Source organism: Coregonus lavaretus (assembly GCF_964263955.1).
Source record: "Coregonus lavaretus genome assembly, chromosome: 26".
In the NCBI taxonomy this organism is placed as follows: domain Eukaryota; kingdom Metazoa; phylum Chordata; class Actinopteri; order Salmoniformes; family Salmonidae; genus Coregonus; species Coregonus lavaretus.
In genome coordinates this window covers 11963076-11983271 of record NC_140013.1, presented here as the reverse complement: position 1 = coordinate 11983271, position 20196 = coordinate 11963076, and the positions used below count along the sequence as shown (strand labels likewise).

At 39.9% G+C, this 20196-nt stretch overlaps 2 protein-coding genes and 1 pseudogene across 4 annotated transcripts in view; all 3 read right to left on the bottom strand.

Annotated features, from left to right (window-relative positions):
* The window catches only part of LOC311101714 (immunoglobulin superfamily member 11-like), a gene marked incomplete at both ends in the record, with an annotated part of 91416 nt that extends 88485 nt beyond the window's left edge, over positions 1-2931 (bottom strand). The window contains one exon of the mRNA XM_084142877.1: positions 2871-2931. Within this exon, the coding sequence (XP_083999003.1) occupies positions 2871-2931 (61 nt within the window). The remainder of the gene's footprint in view (positions 1-2870) is intronic.
* Positions 2932-6264: 3333 nt separating this feature from the next.
* Positions 6265-9118, bottom strand: LOC311101715 (uncharacterized protein). 2 transcript variants are annotated; one of them, XM_084142879.1, is made up of 4 exons: positions 8754-9118; positions 8162-8268; positions 7766-8014; positions 6265-7093 (listed from the first exon to the last, which is right to left on the bottom strand). In XM_084142879.1, the coding sequence occupies exons 1-4, from the start codon at positions 8773-8775 to the stop codon at positions 7067-7069; spliced, it is 405 nt and encodes a 134-aa protein (XP_083999005.1). In that variant the 5' UTR covers positions 8776-9118; the 3' UTR covers positions 6265-7066. The 2 variants fall into 2 exon arrangements, with proteins under 2 accessions (XP_083999005.1, XP_083999004.1); XM_084142878.1 differs by having other exon boundaries at positions 6630-7093; positions 7763-8014; positions 8754-8828.
* Positions 9119-13009: 3891 nt separating this feature from the next.
* Positions 13010-18280, bottom strand: LOC311101516 (annotated as a pseudogene). The gene is made up of 19 exons: positions 18266-18280; positions 17783-17906; positions 17203-17255; positions 16912-17034; positions 16724-16825; positions 16543-16584; positions 15834-15866; positions 15672-15720; positions 15464-15576; positions 15189-15325; positions 15021-15096; positions 14724-14813; positions 14397-14559; positions 14074-14148; positions 13893-13964; positions 13519-13644; positions 13345-13392; positions 13130-13213; positions 13010-13057 (listed from the first exon to the last, which is right to left on the bottom strand). The product of its transcript is annotated as an uncharacterized misc_RNA (transcript).
* Between the last annotated feature and the right edge of the window lie 1916 nt (positions 18281-20196).

Below are 20196 nucleotides of genomic sequence, written 5' to 3'. Positions count from 1 at the left end.
TTAGCATTAAAATAATCGAGGTGGAAACTTCCATCTGTCCTACGCACATTCCAGCTGCTCCTATTTAGTGGGGGAAAATTTTACAAAAACGAACACAAACTATTTTAGCACATATTTAATGTAAAATCATGCTTTAATGTGTTTTTAAAGAATAATTGATTATTTAAATCATATATTCAATATAATTTAGAAGGGAGACTCATCATAAAAGATCACAGATGATTACAGAGACAGTGTGAGTTTTGCATCACTGAGCACTGCTTTCCCATCTCTCTCCCCCGAGTGCTTTTCAGGGATTCCTCTGCCGTGTCAGTCGTATTTATCTGTTCAGTTCTGTTCTATTCGTTTACCTCGATTTTGGCAGGGAAATTGATTGAACTTATTCTAAATTACCACAACGACTTGGGTAAGAGTGGCAGTGTAGAGGAAACTGGCCATGGCATTATGAGGGGCCTGGTTAGGGAATTCAGCTAAGACACCCAGTTAACACCCCTACTTTTGCCTGGGTTATGGTATTTCAGAAAGCCTGTTGATGTCTGGAGGGTTAAAGCTTACAGTACCTGCAGATAAACTATTTTTGCCAAGAAATCTGGGTTAAATTGATGCAGATAAAGTACCTTATTGCTATTATGAGTTTTTCCATTGCTTTTAAAAAAATGTTTCGCCTAGGCCGACTCCTCATCTTCCCAACACAGCATTTAACTCATAGGGTGCGGAGAACTTCAAACGAGAAGCCACTACATTGGGGCACTGGTGGAACCAGACAATTTAAAAGGCATTATATTCAACAACAACTAGTTGAAAAGTTCAGGGACACCACATCATTTCACAAGCAGAACCAATCTGCCATTTATTCTGTCCTTTTGAAAGTCCCTTGAACCAGCTCTGGAAAATAATATTTTAACATCAAAAACTTTTTCTGCATTACTTTGTGCTCTGCATGTATCTGAATGTCTGTACTCTGTCTGCCTGGCCTTAGCTAATTGACAGGAATGCAACATTTATGTAGGAAGTCTTGGCTTGAGGACAGGCTACTTTTCCAACTAAGGCTGACAGTTTGAAGGGACCTTCAGTGAACTCGACAGTGTGAAGGGGACTATGTCCGGCGTCACTTGTGTGGAGAGTTCCCTTGTGACACGGTTTCTTCCAGACACAGGGGAGTTCTTGCGGAAACTAACGGCCACAGTCAGCTAAAGTGAGACCACAGCACAGCACAGCACAAGGAGACAACCCACTAGGCACAGACGTCAATTCAATGTCTTTTCCACATTGGTTCAACATAATTTCATTGAAATGACATGGAAACAACGTTGATTCAACCAGTTTGTGCCCAGTGGAAATTGACGCTGAAGTAATACGGGCCAATAGAGTGTGCTGTATCTCTCCTCTTCACCCTAACACTTTACCCCAACAAACCAGTAAGACCATATCAACAGACCTAGCTTCACCATTCTAGAGATGTAACTCAGGGAGTTGATAATGAGTTGATCGGATCAATTCACATCAATGAGTGATGATTCCATGAGATGCACATTGTACCCAGGGGAGGTCAATATCAACATACAGCAGAAACAATAAGAAATCAGAGAAGAAATATATTGTCAGTTTACTGTATTTATAGAGACAAAACATAGAAAGCGAACATATTTGAAAAGTAAATCAACAATTTATGTTCAGTTATGTGTCTTCTTTGGATACATTGTACAGTATGAACCACTTGCGGTCATCTCTTTGGAGTACAAGGGAGAACTGCTGCACCTCACCCTTTGAACTCTTGCATTTTCCACTGGATCAAGGTCAGAGCAGATAAAGTGAGACACTGATTACAGGGGTAGACTTAGATGGGATGGAGAGAAGGATGCTCTGTCTCAGTCCACTATTGAATAAGGATGACAGAAGTCATCACACACAACATATACCAACGTATAGTAGTTATGTTAAATAACTAGAACTCAAGTGGATCAAACCAGAATTCAAAGTGACACTTCTCTGTGATACACAAACATGTGAGAGAGAATCCAGGGGGTGCAGGTTCATGTTGGGAATATATTCCACAAACATTGGCCATTTCAACTTGTTCTGCACATACTTTGTTGTAATATAAAGATTACTTAAATATTAATCATTAGCTTTGTATATTATTGTCGTCTACCCCCAACTAGTTCCCATCTATATATTCTGAAAACTTCTTATGAGGTTGTATAGCTACAATGACAAGGCGGCCAGAGCGCGTCGTCACAGGGAATCGAGTGCTCTTCCTAATCGCGCGGATTATCGGCTGCACCCTTTTGCGGTCTGGACGGACCTTCGTTTCTATCTCAGACAAACATTGAATGTTCCACTATATGTTTCATTCCGTATCCATGGCATTGGCAATAACAGAGAATAAAGATTTGTGCTCCCGGTCCGATGTTCCAAAAAACGGCCATCGTGTTCATATGAAAGCAATCAAAAGTGATTTTCATGCGATATAGGAAAACATATTCAAACAAAGTAATTCTAAATCATTGCTTTAGATTGTGCTGAAATGGAGGGGATTTACAGAGAGATTCAAATATATTAAGGGAAGGATCAAATGTAAACATGGCATGCGCTCTTGGCAAGGTTGCTTCCACGGCACAGTTGGGTTTTCCAAATTTGCCTATATTGCAATCATAGATTACACAAATGCAATATTGTATCCCAATCATTTCCTCATGTAAAAATGGTTGGGTTGGCCAATCTTATTTGTTAACATTTATGTCAATAGTGGTCAATTATTTTTTCCATAATATATTTTTTGTCATGGTGTTAGGATGGGAGGGACAGTTTAATGTCACACAAGTAGCTAGGCCTATAAACTTTTTAAAGTAATAAAATAAAGGTCTTACCTTCCATGCAAAATAAAACCAGCCAAGCAATCCATAGGTCCGAATTATGGAATTTCATCATGGTTCGTAACTACTTGGCAAGTCGTTTTGTGTGCCTTCTTGATGAAATCAATCGTTATTTCACAGTTTATTTGATGGAAAGTAACGGTCTCTCGAAACAGCATACATGAATACAGTCCCAATGGTTTACGCAATAATCAGTTGCGTTTTAGGTAGCAAAATAATATTTTTTTAATTTTCTAAAAGTAGAAAGAGTAAGAAAAGGTTGCATCTCCTCATAGCCTACCACCACATCAAACCGTTGCTTCTTCTTTGTCGTATTTTCTTTTCGTTTCACTGTTGTTGTTTTTGTTGGTCGCACACTCGCACTATTTTGTCCGTTGACAGCACTTGGTATTTTCCCTTTAATCAATTAACGCACGTTCGGAAAATTATCGGCAGTCTTGTTGTAGTAGATACAAATTCACAGAAGACATGAAACAGTATAATTTCTTAGAGGATAGTTGTTTCTTCTTGTACAAGGCTGGCCCATGGTTTTCAACACTAAACATGCACTCCTTTTCTGTACAGCATTCTATTTGGAACCTTGATCGAGAACTAGCCCGGGCTGTTGCCAGGAGACCAGTGACGCCAGTCTAGACTAGAGGTAGTAATGCCCCCCTCTGGTGACCAAAAAAAAGCTACTGGATGTGCTTGGTAGGCAACTGCATCCCGCATTGCACGGTTGAAGGCAGCTCCAATGCATACGGATGTAATGCATTATGCATGCAATGCACGTACTGAATAAAAACTGATATCAAGTAGATAAAGTCTATGGACTTGCCAGGTTACCATTTATCTGGTTTATTTAAAGTTTTGGTTGATTGATTGGTCCAGCTTTCATGCACATCTTAATTCTGCAGAAGTGACAACTTTTCAGAAAGTATAAGCCCAATTCAATTTCAAAAAGTTGTTTTCTGCATGCAACCAACACAACCAACACAGTTCAGTTCTTCAAGCCCAATACAGTTCTTTGTCACCACCGCCCATATTAGAGATCCAGCAACACACAACAGCTCTCAAAGGGAGGCTACTGTCAATGTGTTCTCTTGAACAAAATGTGATCTCGCCACAGATCAGCACAAAATACTCCCTGTGTCTCACTAAACACTGCATGCATAAAGCCTGAGCACTTCTGGGCCAAATCTATATATAAAAAAAATAATTTTCTTTTTTTTGTCAAAGCTTTGTAGACAAACATTTGATGAAAACGTTTTCCCTTATTCAACTTTTTAGACTTTTGAGTAATTAAAAATGCATGAGAGGAGATGAGAAGGCGTGACAAGGGCCAGCGCTTCAATCAGCTCTTCCGTACTGCCTGGGGTTGTTGGCAGGGTTTCCAAAGAATATGTCTGTCACTCCTGACTTGGGCAACATAAGGAGTAGCTATTTGTACCTGAGGCCATTCAGATTGTTTTATTTCTGACATACTGCTGCCGTTTTATAGAACCCTGGCATATGTTATCAGATATTATGAATACTGGATCTTAAAGCACCCCTGGTCACTGCCTTATGATTTGAGAAAGCAGTAACACTCAAGTTATTCTTAAATACATTTGAAACAAGTGTGAAAGTATACAGTAGCCTATACACTGTACATACAGTTGAAGTCGGAAGTTTACATACACCTTAGCCAAATACATTTAAACTCAGTTTTTCACAATTCCTGACATTTTATCCTAGTAAACATTCCCTGTCTTAGGTCAGTTAGGATCACCACTTTATTTTAAGAATGTGAAATGTCAGAATAATAGTAGAGAGAATGATTTATTTCAGCTTGTATTTCTTTCATCACATTCCCAGTGGGTCGGAAGTTTACATACACTCAATTAGTATTTGGTAGCATTGCCTTTAAATTGTTTATCTTGGGTCAAACGTTTCGGGTAGCCTTCCACAAGCTTTCCACAATATGTTGAGTGAATTTTGGCCCATTCCTCCTGACAGAGCTGGTGTAACTGAGTCAGGTTTGTAGGCCTCCTTGCTCGCACACACTTTTTCAGTTCTGCCCACACATTTTCTATAGGATTGAGGTCAGAGCTTTGTGATGGCCACTCCAATACCTTGACTTTGTTGTCCTTAAGCCATTTTGCCACAACTTTGGATGTATGCTTGGGGTCATTGTACATTTGGAAGACCCATTTGCGACCAAGCTTTAACTTCCTGACTGATGTCTTGAGATGTTGCTTCAATATATCCACATCATTTTCCTTCCTCATCTTGCCATCTATTTTGTTAAGTGCACCAGTCCCTCCTGCAGCAAAGCACCCCCACAGCATGATGCTGCCACCCCCGTGCTTCACGGTTGGGATGGTGTTCTTCGGCTTGCAACCGTTCCCCTTTTTCCTCCAAACATAACGATGGTCATTATGGCCAAACAGTTCTATTTTTGTTTCATCAGACCAAAGGACATTTCTCCCTAAAGTACGATCTTTGTCCCCATGTGCAGTTGCAAACCGTAGTCTGGCTTTTTTATGGCGGTTTTGGAGCAGTGGCTTCTTCCTTGCTGAGCGGCCTTTCAGGTTATGTCGATATAAGACTTGTTTTACTGTGGATATAGATACTTTTGTACCCGTTTCCTCCAGCATCTTCACAAGGTCCTTTGCTGTTGTTCTGGGATTGATTTGCACTTTTCGCACCAAAGTACGTTCATCTCTAGGAGACAGAACGCGTCTCCTTCCTGAGCGGTATGACGGCTGCGTGGTCCCATGGTGTTTATACTTGCGTACTATTGTTTGTACAGATGAACGTGGTACCTTCAGCCGTTTGGAAATTGCTCCCAAGGATGAACCAGACTTGTGGAGGTTTGAAGGTAGGCCTTGAAATACATCCACAGGTACACCTCCAATTGACGTCAATTAGCCTATCAGAAGCTTCTAAAGCCATGACATCATTTTCTGGAATTTTCAAAGCTGTTTAAAGGCACAGTCAACTTAGTGTATGTAAACTTCTGACCCACTGGAATTGTGATACAGTGAATTATAAGTGAAATAATCTGTCTGTAAACAATTGTTGGAAAAAGTACTTGTGTCATGCACAAAGTAGATGCCAACTTGCCAAAACTATAGTTTGTTAAAAAGAAATGTGTGGAGTGGTTGAAAAACGAGTTTTAATGACTCCAACCTAAGTGTATGTAAACCTCTGACTTCAACTGTATGAGCACACCATTTTTTTGTTTTTACTAGAAGCTCTGTCATGTTCATTTCATAAACCATGAAAGTATAAATGAAAAGTGACCGTAGAGTTCTGCTGACAAGTTCACTAGATCAACTAGAAAGACAGGCTGTATATCTGTTAATCTCCCCTGCATCCCAACGGTGATACTGCCAAGTGTAAGAAGAGTTACCATACAGCAATGGCAGCATCCAAAGACACTTGATTTATTATTGATACATTTTGCAATCTCGCCATTTTCTTTTTTCCCCCTGGATTAAGAATGTGAACAAGATCCGTATGTTAAATGTTTTAATTCTTCTTTCCTGACAACCTGTTAGAGTTCACGTCCACTTGAATATTGATGCCATGTTAAGGAAACACTGCCTGGCTTTGCTGTGTCTTGCATTTTGTGTACCCCAGTCTTGTGCAGCTTTGCTTTTCCTAGTTAGGACTCATTCATGCTACAAAAACTATCTTCACACTGCGTAGTCTGAGTACAATACATATGTACTGAAGTAACATGCACTGTACCCAACACTATCCCCTGTTGAGAAAACCTTTGGGTATATGCTCCCTTATGCTTTTTACTTCAAAACTAAGAACATTGAGCTTTCACATAAAATGTGCTAAAATAAAACAAAAGAATGCAATTCAATCTTTTGACCGGACAATTTATCAAAAAACTTGAACAAAATGTTTGCCAATCAACTGTATTCAATCTATTAAACAAATATTCAATGACAAACACCTCCCCCTTCTGGTGGACATTAGACTTTTCACTAGGGAGGAAAGATGTCTGAAAAAAGTCAGACATTCACTATATATCCTGGTTGTTGTGTTATTTAATGTTCTGTTGTAAAACCACTAATTTACTGTCTGGCACATCAAAACATGATCAGGAACAACAAGGAAACGGTACACAGTAAATATCATGCATCAACACTGCAGTACGAAACATTGACACAAGAGTGAACTGGCAGTAGCACCTCCTCACAGCACCAGAATCAGTGATGCTTCTTCTTGCCTTCATCCTAAAATGACAAAAGACATACATTTAATATGAACCATTACATGTACTAATAATAACACTTGTTTTGGGTGAAATATGCAGTCAGGCAATGGCAGGCCCTGATATGTGACTGTAGGGCAGGTAACACCTTTTTATTGCTCTCCTATCTGATCGGTTTTCAGACACACCTAGTAACTCAGAGCATTCATGTCCATTTCCTCTTTTACATTAGCCTAGTTTGCATAAAAGTAAGGCATGACAAGGTTATAAAAGTTCTGATGAGTCTTACTGTCTTGCCCACATACCTATCAACAACAGATAGCTATTACAGTAAGAGGTAGCAGGAATACAGACTGCAAAAGGAGCTATGTTTCTAAAATAATGTTTTACTAGCTGATAAAGTGCATGGAACCGCATGTGATAGTAAAAGTTCTGAGTCTCAAGTCTGGTAAATGGAAACACCAACTACTCGTACATAACTAGAGCGTGATAAAACTGCCACAGCTGGTATGACCTGCACAGCCTTTACGGCCTTACCCATGTTGATAGTAAAGAACCCTTGAACTAAGGAGTGGTTGTCAACACGACTTGTTGGACCCCATTCTATAGCAGTCATACATTAACATTCTTTGGAACAATAATAGAGCATAAAAACAAACAAAAAACGGAACAAATCAAGGCTAATGTACACTACCTCGTCGCTGCTGGACGAAGATGATGATGAAGAGGATCCATGCCCATCATCTCTGTCCTTATGCTCTTTGGACTTCTTGTCTTTCTTCTTATGACCTTTGTCCTTCTTGTCACCATGTTTCTTGTCCTTATGTTCCTTATGCTTGTCTTTGTCCTCCTTATGGTCCTTGGATTTGTCATGGTCCTTACGGTCCTTGGATTTGTCATGGTCCTTACGGTCCTTGGATTTGTCATGGTCCTTTGATGCACTCTGAAAGTTGGTAGACAGTCAGGATACCTTGTATGCAGTTTGTGTGGATCAGCATTAATTGCACACAAATTGCTGTTGATGGTTGAAATACAATTGAAGCACTCGTCAAGCAACTGGTTTAGGTGATGGTAACAGTGTGTTTCTTACCTTGTCCTTATCCCCAGCTTTGTCCTTCTTCTTCCCCCATCCAAAGAGGGCGTTCTGTTCCTGGCCAGAGGCATCATCCTTTTTCACCTGATCATCTTTACCTACAGCTGTGATAAATAAGAGACAGGGCATGTAGGCTTACAGTGTTCTTTACATGAACAATCACAGCCTAATAAACTAACCAGAACCATTTCATTCAATTATAGGTTCTCATCCTCAATAGCAATAAGTAGAAAGTGGAGAAATCAAGAAAAGGCACTGTTTTCTTCAACTGAAAGGACATAAGGCCTTCTCCGTCTGTCCATGTTATATTGCTAATCATGTAATTTATGTATCAAGTCCTTTTGATGCACATTTGCCCTCTGTTATTAATAATATAAACATATTGTCTCAATTAAGGCAGTCTTTGGAATAATTCAATTAAATGCCTGACAGGTGTGAAGTGCGCATTCAATCAGCTCAAATAATAGGAAAACATGTGGCTTGCATCTCAGACTAATAACCAAAAAATCTATTGAGAAATTGATACACTGTAGTTCACACAATATTTTAGAGTAGAACGACTTGAATGCAATTATGATTAAAGAATTACCTGACGCCAAATCGAAATCCATGTTGTCTTGAGAGCACAAGGCAGTAGCGACACCCTGCAGGAACAATGTTTCCCTTTATAAACGGAAAACTCACGCAACGCACCTACCTGTTGACCCCACCCCGCAACCACGTGACCAAAACACGTTCGTGTTGTTCAGAAGGCACAAAACCGCACAATGATTTTTAAATGGAGGAGGGACTATCTGATTTTTGTCCATTAAGAATGCTATTGTTTCTTGCCCGTTTTTTTAACGGTTTTGAAAAAGCCCCTGATTGGGCCAGTGAGGAATTTACTTGGTGTAGGCTTAGTCCTGTAGCCTGACGATTCAAACTAAATGATTCTGCTGCTGTGTCGTTAGCTACATAGGCTACTTAGACTGAGACTGCCATCACGGAGGGGGTTCGCTTATCTGGCCCGGGGTTCATCAGTGGGAAGAGTTTGAACCGGTTGAAACGTGATTGCATTCGTTTTTGAACGGGGCTGTACAAAACAGTTAATCTGATCATACTTGTGGAATATACAAATACTTGCTTGATATATGTTTTCCAGTTTCTTGAAATACTTTGTTAATGCAATTTATTTATATGTGTAAACTGAAATGGTCTAATTCATTTTACATTTTTTAGATGCTCTTATCCAGACATTTTAATACTTTTAAGTACTGGTCCCCCATGGGAATCAAACCCACAACCCTAGCATTACAAGCCCCATGCTCTACCAACTGAGCCTCATCATCACAAACCACTTGATGTGTCTCAATGTACTCAATTACTGTATTGTGCATTGTTTTTCTTCATGGTGATGGAAAGTCTACATGTACCAAACCTAGATGACCAGCCTATGTACATTTAGCCTTCATTAAGTGGTTTGTAAGGATAGTCAATTAATACTGCACAAAAAGTGGTTGTTTTCCATGTTATTTGATCAAGAAAAGTATTTAATTTGATGTGGATGTTTTATGTCTTTGCCCATAATTTTACACCTTTTGATGTAAATGTTTGAGGACAGGTTTTTGTTCCTTCTGGAACCATTAGAATGACAAAAGAAGAGAAAGGGACAGGGCCACAACTCTTACAATTCCAACGATTGAATCCTGCAAGATACTGTTCTTAATTATACAACGACCTTTTTTGCCAAAGCTGAAATGTTTAAAAAATGTTTTGGCCCGCACTACAGACGTCTATATCAGTCAGCTAATACTAATAAAGCCAGTGCACTACTTGAACATTTTTGTATATCTTTTTTTTATTCCGATTTTTCAGGGGGTGTTGCAGCACCCTTACTTCCCGCGGCTATGCCACTTAGTCCTTATTTTTTAGCAGACTAAGGCTGATCTATCTAGATAATTATTCCATACAACTGAAATCAAGTATTTCCTCGTTTACCACAGCAAATCTGCTGTGGCAATTTACCGGACAGGTAGGCCTATGAATTAAACATTTATGTTGGTGTAGCTCTAATTATATTCGGTTCCGATTTATGTTATCAATTCAATACAACTGTCTTTAAAATAAAAGTGTCTGGTATGGTAACTTCTTCTCAAGATCGGGGGTAAAATATCCCTGGACTGTCCATATTTCAAAATGTGTAACTAAATCAAGTCAATCGTGATTGAGATATAGGCCGTGTTCGCGAGGATCGAAACCACAATGTATCATGGGTAAATTGTGACTGACTGACTGATCTACAAATAATAATGAATTGTTATTTATGATGCAAGGTGATTTGTAGATCAGTCAGTCAGCAGTCGCCTGCAGTCGTTTTGATGATCTCGAACACGGCCATAGACTAATATTAGGGCCAGTTGTTTCTTTCGTTTTTTTCTTTAGCCGGTATTTTTGGCATTATCCTCTAGGTTTGCTGCAGGTAGAAAATCATAGGACATTTTATTTAATTGAGACAAGCAGTCTCCAATCAAATTCCATTTTATATGTCACATCCCCCAAATACAATTGGTGTGGACTTTACCATGAAATGCTTACTTACTAGCCCTTTGCCATCGGTGATTCTACACCTCACTTTGCTCAAGCTGATCCTTTCCAACGGACATGGAAGTTGTAGCTAAAAATGGGTCAATTAGGAGCAGTTAAAGGGGAGAGTCAATTAAACCAACCATGGATGTATGTTGTAGCGAACCTGGGTGGGGTAGTTAATAGACCAATAAGAAAGGGAGTTCCAAAACTCTTTGCCAAAAACAGCTAATGTTCAGTTTTCCCCTCCCCACTCAGACCACTCCCAGACAGTCCTAGCAAAATTCTTGCTTGAGAAATTGCTCTTCTAAGAAGCTATTTTTCTTTATTTTTGACCATTCTAATTTAAAACAATCACAGTAAGGTACTTGGACTGTCTGGGAGTGGTCTGAGATGATTGGACTACCCCAGGGAAAACCTTGAGGGTTTGGTATTCTCTTTGCATACAATTCCAATATTCACTTCCTTGTACATACCTCTTTCTTGTTTCTTCGTTTTTTTCTTAGATTCTCCCTCAACATCGGAACAGGAGTCCTGTGACCCAAAAAAAGACCAATGTAAATTTAAGGAGAATGAGTTTATAAGCTATTTTGGTATGACATGTTTGTATACATAAAAGTCTAGCAGGAATTTGTCTCTCTTATTTGTATCTTCTTCTTGTCTTTGTCACTTCCGGAGGACAGACAGTGTTCCAATCAGTATCATATGCATCTCCAAATGACATTTACAGTGAGGGAAAAAAGTATTTGATACCCTGCTGATTTTGTACGTTTGCCCACTGACAAAGAAATTATCAGTCTATAATTTTTATGGTAGGTTTATTTGAACAGTGAGAGACAGAATAACAACAAAATAATCCAGAAAAACGCATGTCAAAAATGTTATAAATTGATTTGCATTTTAATGAGGGAAATAAGTATTTGACCCCCTCTCAATCAGAAAGATTTCTGGCTCCCAGGTGTCTTTTATACAGGTAATGAGCTGATATTAGGAGCACACTCTTCAAGGGAGTGCTCCTAATCTCAGTTTGTTACCTGTATAAAAGACACCTGTCCACAGAAGCAATCAATCAATCAGATTCCAAACTCTCCACCATGGCCAATACCAAAGAGCTCTCCAAGGATGTCAGGGACAAGATTGTAGACCTACACAAGGCTGGAATGGGCTACAAGACCATCGCCAAGCAGCTTGGTGAGAAGGTGACAACAGTTGGTGCGATTATTCGCAAATGGAAGAAACACAAAAGAACTGTCAATCTCCCTCGGCCTGGGGCTCCATGCAAGATCTCACCTCGTGGAGTTGCAATGATAATGAGAATCGTGAGGAATCAGCCCAGAACTACACGGGAGGATCTTGTCAATGATCTCAAGGCAGCTGGGACCATAGTCACCAAGAAAACAATTGGTAACACACTACGCCGTGAAGGACTGAAATCCTGCAGCACCCGCAAGGTCCCCCTGCTCAATAAAGCACATATACAGGGCTGTCTGAAGTTTGCCAATGAACATCTGAATGAAAATGGAGCTCTTCGGCATCAACTCAACTCGCTTTGTTTGGAGGAGGAGGAATGCTGCCTATGACCCCAAGAACACCATCCCCACTGTCAAACATGGAGGTGGAAACATTATGCTTTGGGGGTGTTTTTCTGCTAAGGGGACAGGACAACTTCACCGCATCAAAGGGACGATGGACGGGGCCATGTACTGTCAAATCTTGGGTGAGAACCTCCTTCCCTCAGCCAGGGCATTGAAAATGGGTCGTGGATGGGGATTCCAGCATGACAATGACCCAAAACACACGGCCAAGCCAACAAAGGAGTGGCTCAAGAAGAAGCACATTAAGGTCCTGGAGTGGCCTAGCCAGTCTCCAGACCTTAATCCCATAGAAAATCTGTGGAGGGAGCTGAATGTTCGAGTTGCCAAACGTCAGGCTCAAAACCTTAATGACTTGGAGAAGATCTGCAAAGACGAGTGGGACAAAATCCCTCCTGAGATGTGTGCAAACCTGGTGGCAAACTACAAGAAACGTCTGACCTCTGTGATTGCCAACAAGGGTTTTGCCACCAAGTACTAAGCCATGTTTTGCAGAGGGGTCAAATACTTATTTCCCTCATTAAAATGCAAATCAATTTATAACATTTTTGACATGCGTTTTTCTGATTTTTGTTGTTGTTATTCTGTCTCTCACTGTTCAAATAAACCTACCATTAAAATTATAGACTGATCATGTCTTTGTCAGTGGGCAAACGTACAAAATTAGCACGGGATCAAATACTTTTTTCCCTCACTGTACCTTCTTCTTCTTTTCATCATCACTTCCAGAAGAGGAGCCCTACAGGACAAACAGAGGACGTGGTCCGTCAGATTCCAGTGTTCACCTCACTATTGTGCATCTCCAAATAACATTCTTCTTCTTCTTCTTCTTCTTCTTCTTCTTCTCTTTCTTCTTCTTTATCTTATCTTCATCACTTCCAGATGAGGAGTCATCCTAGACACACATAAAATACAGTATATGGTGATCAATAACTATCCTATTTTATTAGCCTCCACTATGTGCACTGGGCTCATAACACACAGAGGGGCTCATAAATAACTTGCAAATACATTTGTGTTACTTACCTTTTTCTTCTTCTTGTCTTTCTTCCTCTTATCCTTCTTCTTCTTTTTCTTATCTTCCTCGCTGTCAGAACAAGAGTCCTGGGTACACAGGAGGAACGATTCACAGTCACATTCTGATTGTTACTGTCGTTAATTTGAGGATCACTCTCTAAGACAGTCAATTAAAAAACATACCTCCTTCTTCTTCTTCTTCTTCTTCTTCTTCTTCTTCTTCTTCTTCTTCTTCTTCTTCTTCTTCTTCTTCTTCTTCTCATCCTCGCTGTCAGATGAGTCCTGGACACACACAAGGGCGGCAGGTAGCTTAGTGGTTAAGAGCGTTGTGCCAGTAACCGAAAGGTCGCTGGTTCTAATCCCAGAGCCGACTAGGTGAAAAATCTGTTGATGTGCCCTTGAGCAAGGCACTTAACCCTAATTGCTCATGTAAGTCGCTCTGGATAAGAGCGTCTGCTATATGACTAAAATGTAAATGTATTCAGGTGTCATTAGATAGCTCAAATTAACAGTTATTTCAATTATTATTTTGTTTTACAGCCAATAATAAAACCTACCTTCTTATCCTTCTTCTTCTTTTTCTTCTTGTCCTTCTTCTTCTTTTTCTTGTCTTCCTCACTGTCAGAGTCCTGGACACACAAGATACATATTCTGGTCATTCTTGAGTCATTAAATATCTCAAAAGAACTGTTCTTTAAAAAGTTGACCCTCCCCAAGACAGCACAATAGAAAACACACCTTATCCTTCTTCTTCTTTTTCTTCTTGTCCTTTTTCTTCTTCTTATTCTTGTCTTCTTCGCTGTCAGAATCATCCTGGACACACAAGAAAAGTTTCATTTGATATCTCCAATATCTTTCAAAATCGAAAAGACCCTCCCCCAAGACAAACAATAGAAAAACGTACCTTCTTATCCTTCTTCTTCTTCTTCTTCTTCGCTGTCTGATGAATCCTGTCAAAGAAAAATGAAGAGAGTGGAATTAATTCACTTACCAATTGGCTTCTAACCATAACCCTGCACACTGGGTTTCTCAAAATAACATCTGAATGCATCCGCACTCACCTTTTTCTTTGTCTTCTTCTTCTTCTTCTTCTTCTTCTTCTTCTTCTTCTTCTTCTTCTTCTTCTTCTTCTTCTTCTTCTTCTTCTTCTTCTTCTTCTTCTTCTTCTTCTTGTCTTTCTCGCTATCTGAATCATCAGAGCTGGAATCCTGAAACAGACAAAAACTTTAATCAGACATCTATCCTGTATTTTCCAAAGAAGAAGACACTTTGTAACATGTCTGCCTTTGCTTCCATGCTGTAATGCTGAGGAGATAGAGCCAAAGGGATGTCAATGGAGTTATTAGGGCAATATGAACATACAACATTTAATTGCTAAATTGCTGCACTTACCTTTTTTCTTCATCTTTTTCTTTTTGTCATCATCACTGTCAGAGGTTGGAGGATGAGGAGCTGTCAGAGGATGAAGAACTAGAATCCTGAGGGACAACAACCAAAAGCAGATCACTATTAAGTACTTAACAACTTTCTAGGACAGATGTTTGTCATAGCGCAACAGATGGTCATAGTTTTAGTATGGTTTTACACAGTTTTATTGTGATACAGAAATTACCACAGTCAACAGTGAGTCAACAAAAACAATATGTTTATTTTGTGTTAAATCATACAACACATAGCTTTCTCACCTTCTTCTTCATCTTCTTCTTCTTTTCCTCCTCACTATCAGAAGAGGATGAGGAGGAAGAGGAGGAGGATGAAGAACTGTAATCCTGTGGCAAAAACAGAGTGTCCAATCCGTCAGTCATATGGGGATGGTGTGGAGCATTGCACCATCCAACAATACCATAGAATACAATGTGTTTGTTAGTTTGGAACCACAAACCTTAGCTTTCTTCTTCATCTTCCTCTTTCTTTTCATATTTTTGTCATCCTCGCTGTCTGAAGAGGAAGAGCTATCCGAGGATGAAGATGATGATGAACAGCCAGAGTCCTTCAATTGAAAAAAACACTCAGTAGGGTATTACAGCTCAATACATTACACTTTTGGCGAGGAGCTCAAGTCCTAGGGCAGAATAACACAGCTCAACTAAATACTTGTTGTAAAGGTTGTCTGTACTGAGATGAGTACCTTCTTCTTTTTCTTCAATGTCTTCTTCTTCTCTTTCTCTTTCTCCTTGCCTCCTTCTCTCTCGTCATCACTCAGATTTCCAGCTTCCATTCCTTCAGGAAAATCTTCGCCACCTTTGGTCAAGGGAAAGAAGACTTTATCGTTCACAAGATTTCCCCTTCATAATCTCCATATCTCTTCTGAGACAATTCTTTTTTGATTTACTTACAAATCCATTCAGCTGTTGTGCCACCCTCCTTTGCTTTGTCTTTCTTGCACTGTGATAGGGGAGAGGGTATTACAACAGAGAAAGTCATTCAGTGGATACAGAGAGAGTTTAAATTCAAAGTGAGGAGACAAGTGTCCGTTTGTAGATATGTTTGTGTTTTACCTTGTCATCACCATCACTCTCAGATGCAGAGCCCTGAGAAAGAGTGAGAGGTTGAATTCCTTTGTAACTTTAACCTGCTAATCTCTGACACTCTACTGACATTTTCTAAGCGACACATATATTGTAAACTACCTTCATTAGATACATTTAGATTTCAAAACTATAAGTCTTACAAACACATGCTTAGTAATGTTAGAAAGGTAATAACCGTGGGATTCTGATACAGGTGTACATTAACAACGTGACTGTTACAGAGCCAGAGCAACAGCAGGCAAAGAAAGGCAAAAAAAAAGATATACACTGAGTGTACGAAACATTGCTCTTTCCACGGAGTGGGTACCACTTAAGCTCAGCCGATGTGGTACTGGGTCCAAAACAACTGCTCAGAGTTTAACAGTTGATTTTGGTTAAGAAATGCATGTAAAATAAGCAAATCATACTTATTATGACCATTGATGGACCACATTATGACCACTTCCAACTGTTGTCACCTTCTCACCAAGCTGCTTGGCGATGGTCTTGTAGCCCATTCCTGCCTTGTGTAGGTCTACAATCTTGTCCCTGACATCCTTGGAGAGCTCTTTGGTCTTGGCCATGGTGGAGAGTTTGGAATCTGATTGATTGATTGCTTCTGTGGACAGGTGTCTTTTATACAGGTAACAAGCTGAGATTAACACGCTTGAACTCCTAATCTGGTACTGTATATTACCTTCTTTTTGTCTGCCTCGCTGTCGGAAGAGCAGCCAGAATCCTAGAAGAGAAATGTCCATAAGTCAGGACGTCAGGTCATATTGTTCAGTCAGATTTGTTGATTTGGTAGAGGAATGATATCCTGTTTATAACACTTTGATATTGTTTAGCCACGTTGGTGCAATGAGAAATGTCCTTACCTTCTTCTTCTTCTTCTTCTTCTTCTTCTTCTTGTCCTTGTCGCTGTCCGAGGATGAGGAGGATGAAGAGCTATCAGAGGATGAAGATGAGGAGCTGGAATCCTGAAAAATAATTTGAACAAATAGTTAGTGTGCTGTGTAGACAAAATGGGCACCACATGTTTATCTGATCTCATGTTGAATCAAACCTTCTTCTTCTTCTTCTTCTTCTTCTTCTTCTTCTTCTTCTTCTTCTTCTTCTTCTTCTTCTTCTTCTTCTTCTTCTTCTTCTTCTTCTTCTTCTTCTTCTCTTCACTGTCTGAGCCTGAATTCTAAGAAGTGGGGACAAAAATGCATGTTCTAAATCCTGCCATGGTAACATTGAAGTGAACGCTGACTTACTCTGCGATATAGAGTATTAATGTTGCTCCTGGAAAAGGAAATTGGCCTTGATGATGATACGAAATGACATAATACAAAACGTTATGAAACCCACTCACATCCTCTTTCTTCTCTGTTTCCTCGTGGTTTAGATCAGTGCAGCCTTCAAGCCCTGCAAACAACCAGTCAATATGTTTCAGTGACCAAGAATATAAGATTTATAAGATTATCATTGTTCTGTATGTTTTTGTGCGGTTTCTGTTTATTGAACATAAACAATGCACATGTTCAGATAAAACACCCTCTCTTTCATTCTTGCTGTACAAGCAACTTGATCTAAAAACAAATGTGGCCACCTCCTCTAGGGATAAAATCCATGGTGTGGTGCAAAGTCAACAAAATTACAATCAAATGTATGACTCAATGCTCTTTGGACTGTAATTACCACCTATCCACCTACCCCACCCTCCCCTTGCCTACCCATATTCCTCCCATCATTGCTTTATTATAAATAATGGTGCCTTAAACATGGAGTCTATACATATCATGTGAAATGAGGTGAATGTGTCACTTGAGCAGTTGGCAGGTACAGTAGGTGTAATGGTTGTTTGACAAGGTGGGGTCATTTGTGTATAAAGACAGTAGGTCAACTACCTTCAGTACACACGCACGGACATACAAAACACAGGTGTCACTCACCAGGCTCAGATATGAAGGCTACATCATGTACTATGATATCCCCAGCACCTTCTTTCTTTTCCTCCTCCTTCTTCTTCTTCTTCTTCTTCTTCTTCTTCTTCTTCTTCTTCTTCTTCTTCTTCTTCTACAGAAGGACAGACAGAAGTTGCACTCACTGCAAGTCAGAAGAAAACATACACTGACAGGTAGGACGGAGGTATAGTAGGAACAATGGATACATCTATCTTTTAGATCTCTGGGTGTACTTTTGTTTAAAGACATAGTAGTAAACATAGATTTAATCTGGGACCTGCAGTGACAAAGAGATTCATTCAACAGAAATAAACAAGCACGATGACTCAGCATCTAAAAGAATGGGTTCTATCAGGTTCCACCTGCCAGGTGTATCCATCCTTGTTTTATTATTCATGACTAATAAAATGACTTATACACACACACACACACACACACACACACACACACACACCATTCACATATAGGTACATCCACCTTATGCATATTAGTTCGTTTGTTTGTTTGCTGCTATGGCAGAGTGTTTTGACGGATCATATCGGTGCATATTCCAGATAGAAAGCAAATCCCTACCACAGCAGTGGTAAGGGACCTCTCTGCTTCCTAATCTTGTGGGCACCAGCTCAACAGGTTATGACTGGGTGTGTTTCCTATGTCTATCTTAGATCTGGGTCCCGAGGGTCACAGCACGCCTACCATATGGGTTTCATTGTGGCTTTTAGTCTTTCAGCTAGTCTTTCAACCCCACATATCTCAAGCATGTAAACCTGAGTCTCCTGCTAACTAACACTAACAGAACATAGTGCCATTGTTCCAGACCAGCATACAACGCTGGCAGTTGAGATTCTATTGTGGTATCAAAGTACCTGCTATCGATAATCAATGCAAATCTTAACAAACATTACTTCAAAATGATTATATGCTTATTTTATATTAAAATAAACAGCTGCATTCATTTTCCGAGCCCAATTTCCCAAAAATGTGATTAAATGTGTTTTTCTGAATGAAAGACACATCTAAATGATTGGACATCTAAAAGTGAGAAGAATTAAAGATTAAATAAAGCTCACATCAGCAATTAGATTGGTCACTTTTTTATCAAATACAAACTGCCCAGCCCAATGTGACATACAGTGCATTCGGAAAGTATTCAGACCCATTCCCTTTTTCCACATTTTGTTACGTTACAGCCTTATTCTAAAATGTATTAAATATTTTTGCCCCCTCATGAATCTACACACAATACCCCATAATGACAAAGGGAAAACAGGTTTCTAGAAATGTTTGCAAATTTATAAAAAATAAAAAACTGAAATACCTTATTTAAATAAGTATTCAGACCCTTTGCTATGAGACTCAAAATTGAGCTCAGGTGCATCCTGTGTACATTGATCATCCTTGAGATGTTTCTATAATTTGATTGGAGTCCACCTGTGGTAAATTTAATTGATTGGACATGATTTGGACAGTGCATGTCAGAGCAAAAACCAAGCCAGGAGGTCGAAGGAATTGTCCGTAGAGCTCCGAGACAGGATTGTGTCGAGGCACAGATCTGGGGAAGGGTACCAAAACATTTCTGCAGCATTGAAGGTCCCCAAGAATACAGTCGCCTCCATCATTCTTAAAATGGAAGAAGTTTGGAACCACCAAGACTCTTCCTAGAGCTGGCATCTCGGCCAAACTGAGCAATCGGGGGAGAAGGGCCTTGGTCAGGGAGGTGACCAAGAACCCGATCGTCACTCTGGGGTGAATGTTCACCTTCCAACAGGACAATGACCCTAAGCACACAGCCAAGACAACGCAGAAGTGGCTTCGGGACAAGTCTCTGAATGTCCTTGAGTGGCCCAGCCAGAGCCCGGACTTGAACCCAATCGAACATCTCTGGAGAGACCTGAAAATAGCTGTGCAGCAACACTCCCCATCCAATCTGACAGAGCTTGAGAGGATCTGCAAAGAAGAATGGGAGAAACTCCCCAAAGGTGTGCCAAGCTTGTAGCGTCATACCCAAGAAGACTCAAGGCTGTAATCGCTGCCAAAGGTGCTTCAACAAAGTACTGAGTAAAGGATCTGAATACTTATGTAAATGTGATATTTCCGTTTTTTATTTCTAAAAGCCTGTTTTTGCTTTGTTATTATGGGGTATTGTGTGTAGATTGATGGGGGGGGGGACAATTTAATCTATTTTAGAATAAGTCTGTAACGTAACAACATTTTGAAAAAGTCAAGTGGTCTGAATACTTTCCGAAGGCACTGTAGTAAGACGATACTAAATCCACTTTATAAAGCTGTGTGTTATGGCAAGGGACCTAATTTGGATACGCTTGGCAAGAGTATTCCCAGGATTAAATAAACAATGGATTGGTTTCAGGGTAGATACCAGCGTTGCCAAGACACGCTCTATA

What these genes read in the sequence shown, in the direction of transcription:
- LOC311101715 (XM_084142878.1), bottom strand. Translation starts at nt 8,775, where the DNA reads ATGGATTTCGATTTGGCGTCAG. An exon ending in GGATTTCGATTTGGCGTCAG is followed by an intron (nt 8,269 to 8,753) that starts GTAATTCTTTAA and finishes TATTTATCACAG; the next exon opens with CTGTAGGTAAAGATGATCAG. An exon ending in CGTCCAGCAGCGACGAGGTA is followed by an intron (nt 7,094 to 7,762) that starts GTGTACATTAGC and finishes TTGTCATTTTAG; the next exon opens with GATGAAGGCAAGAAGAAGCA.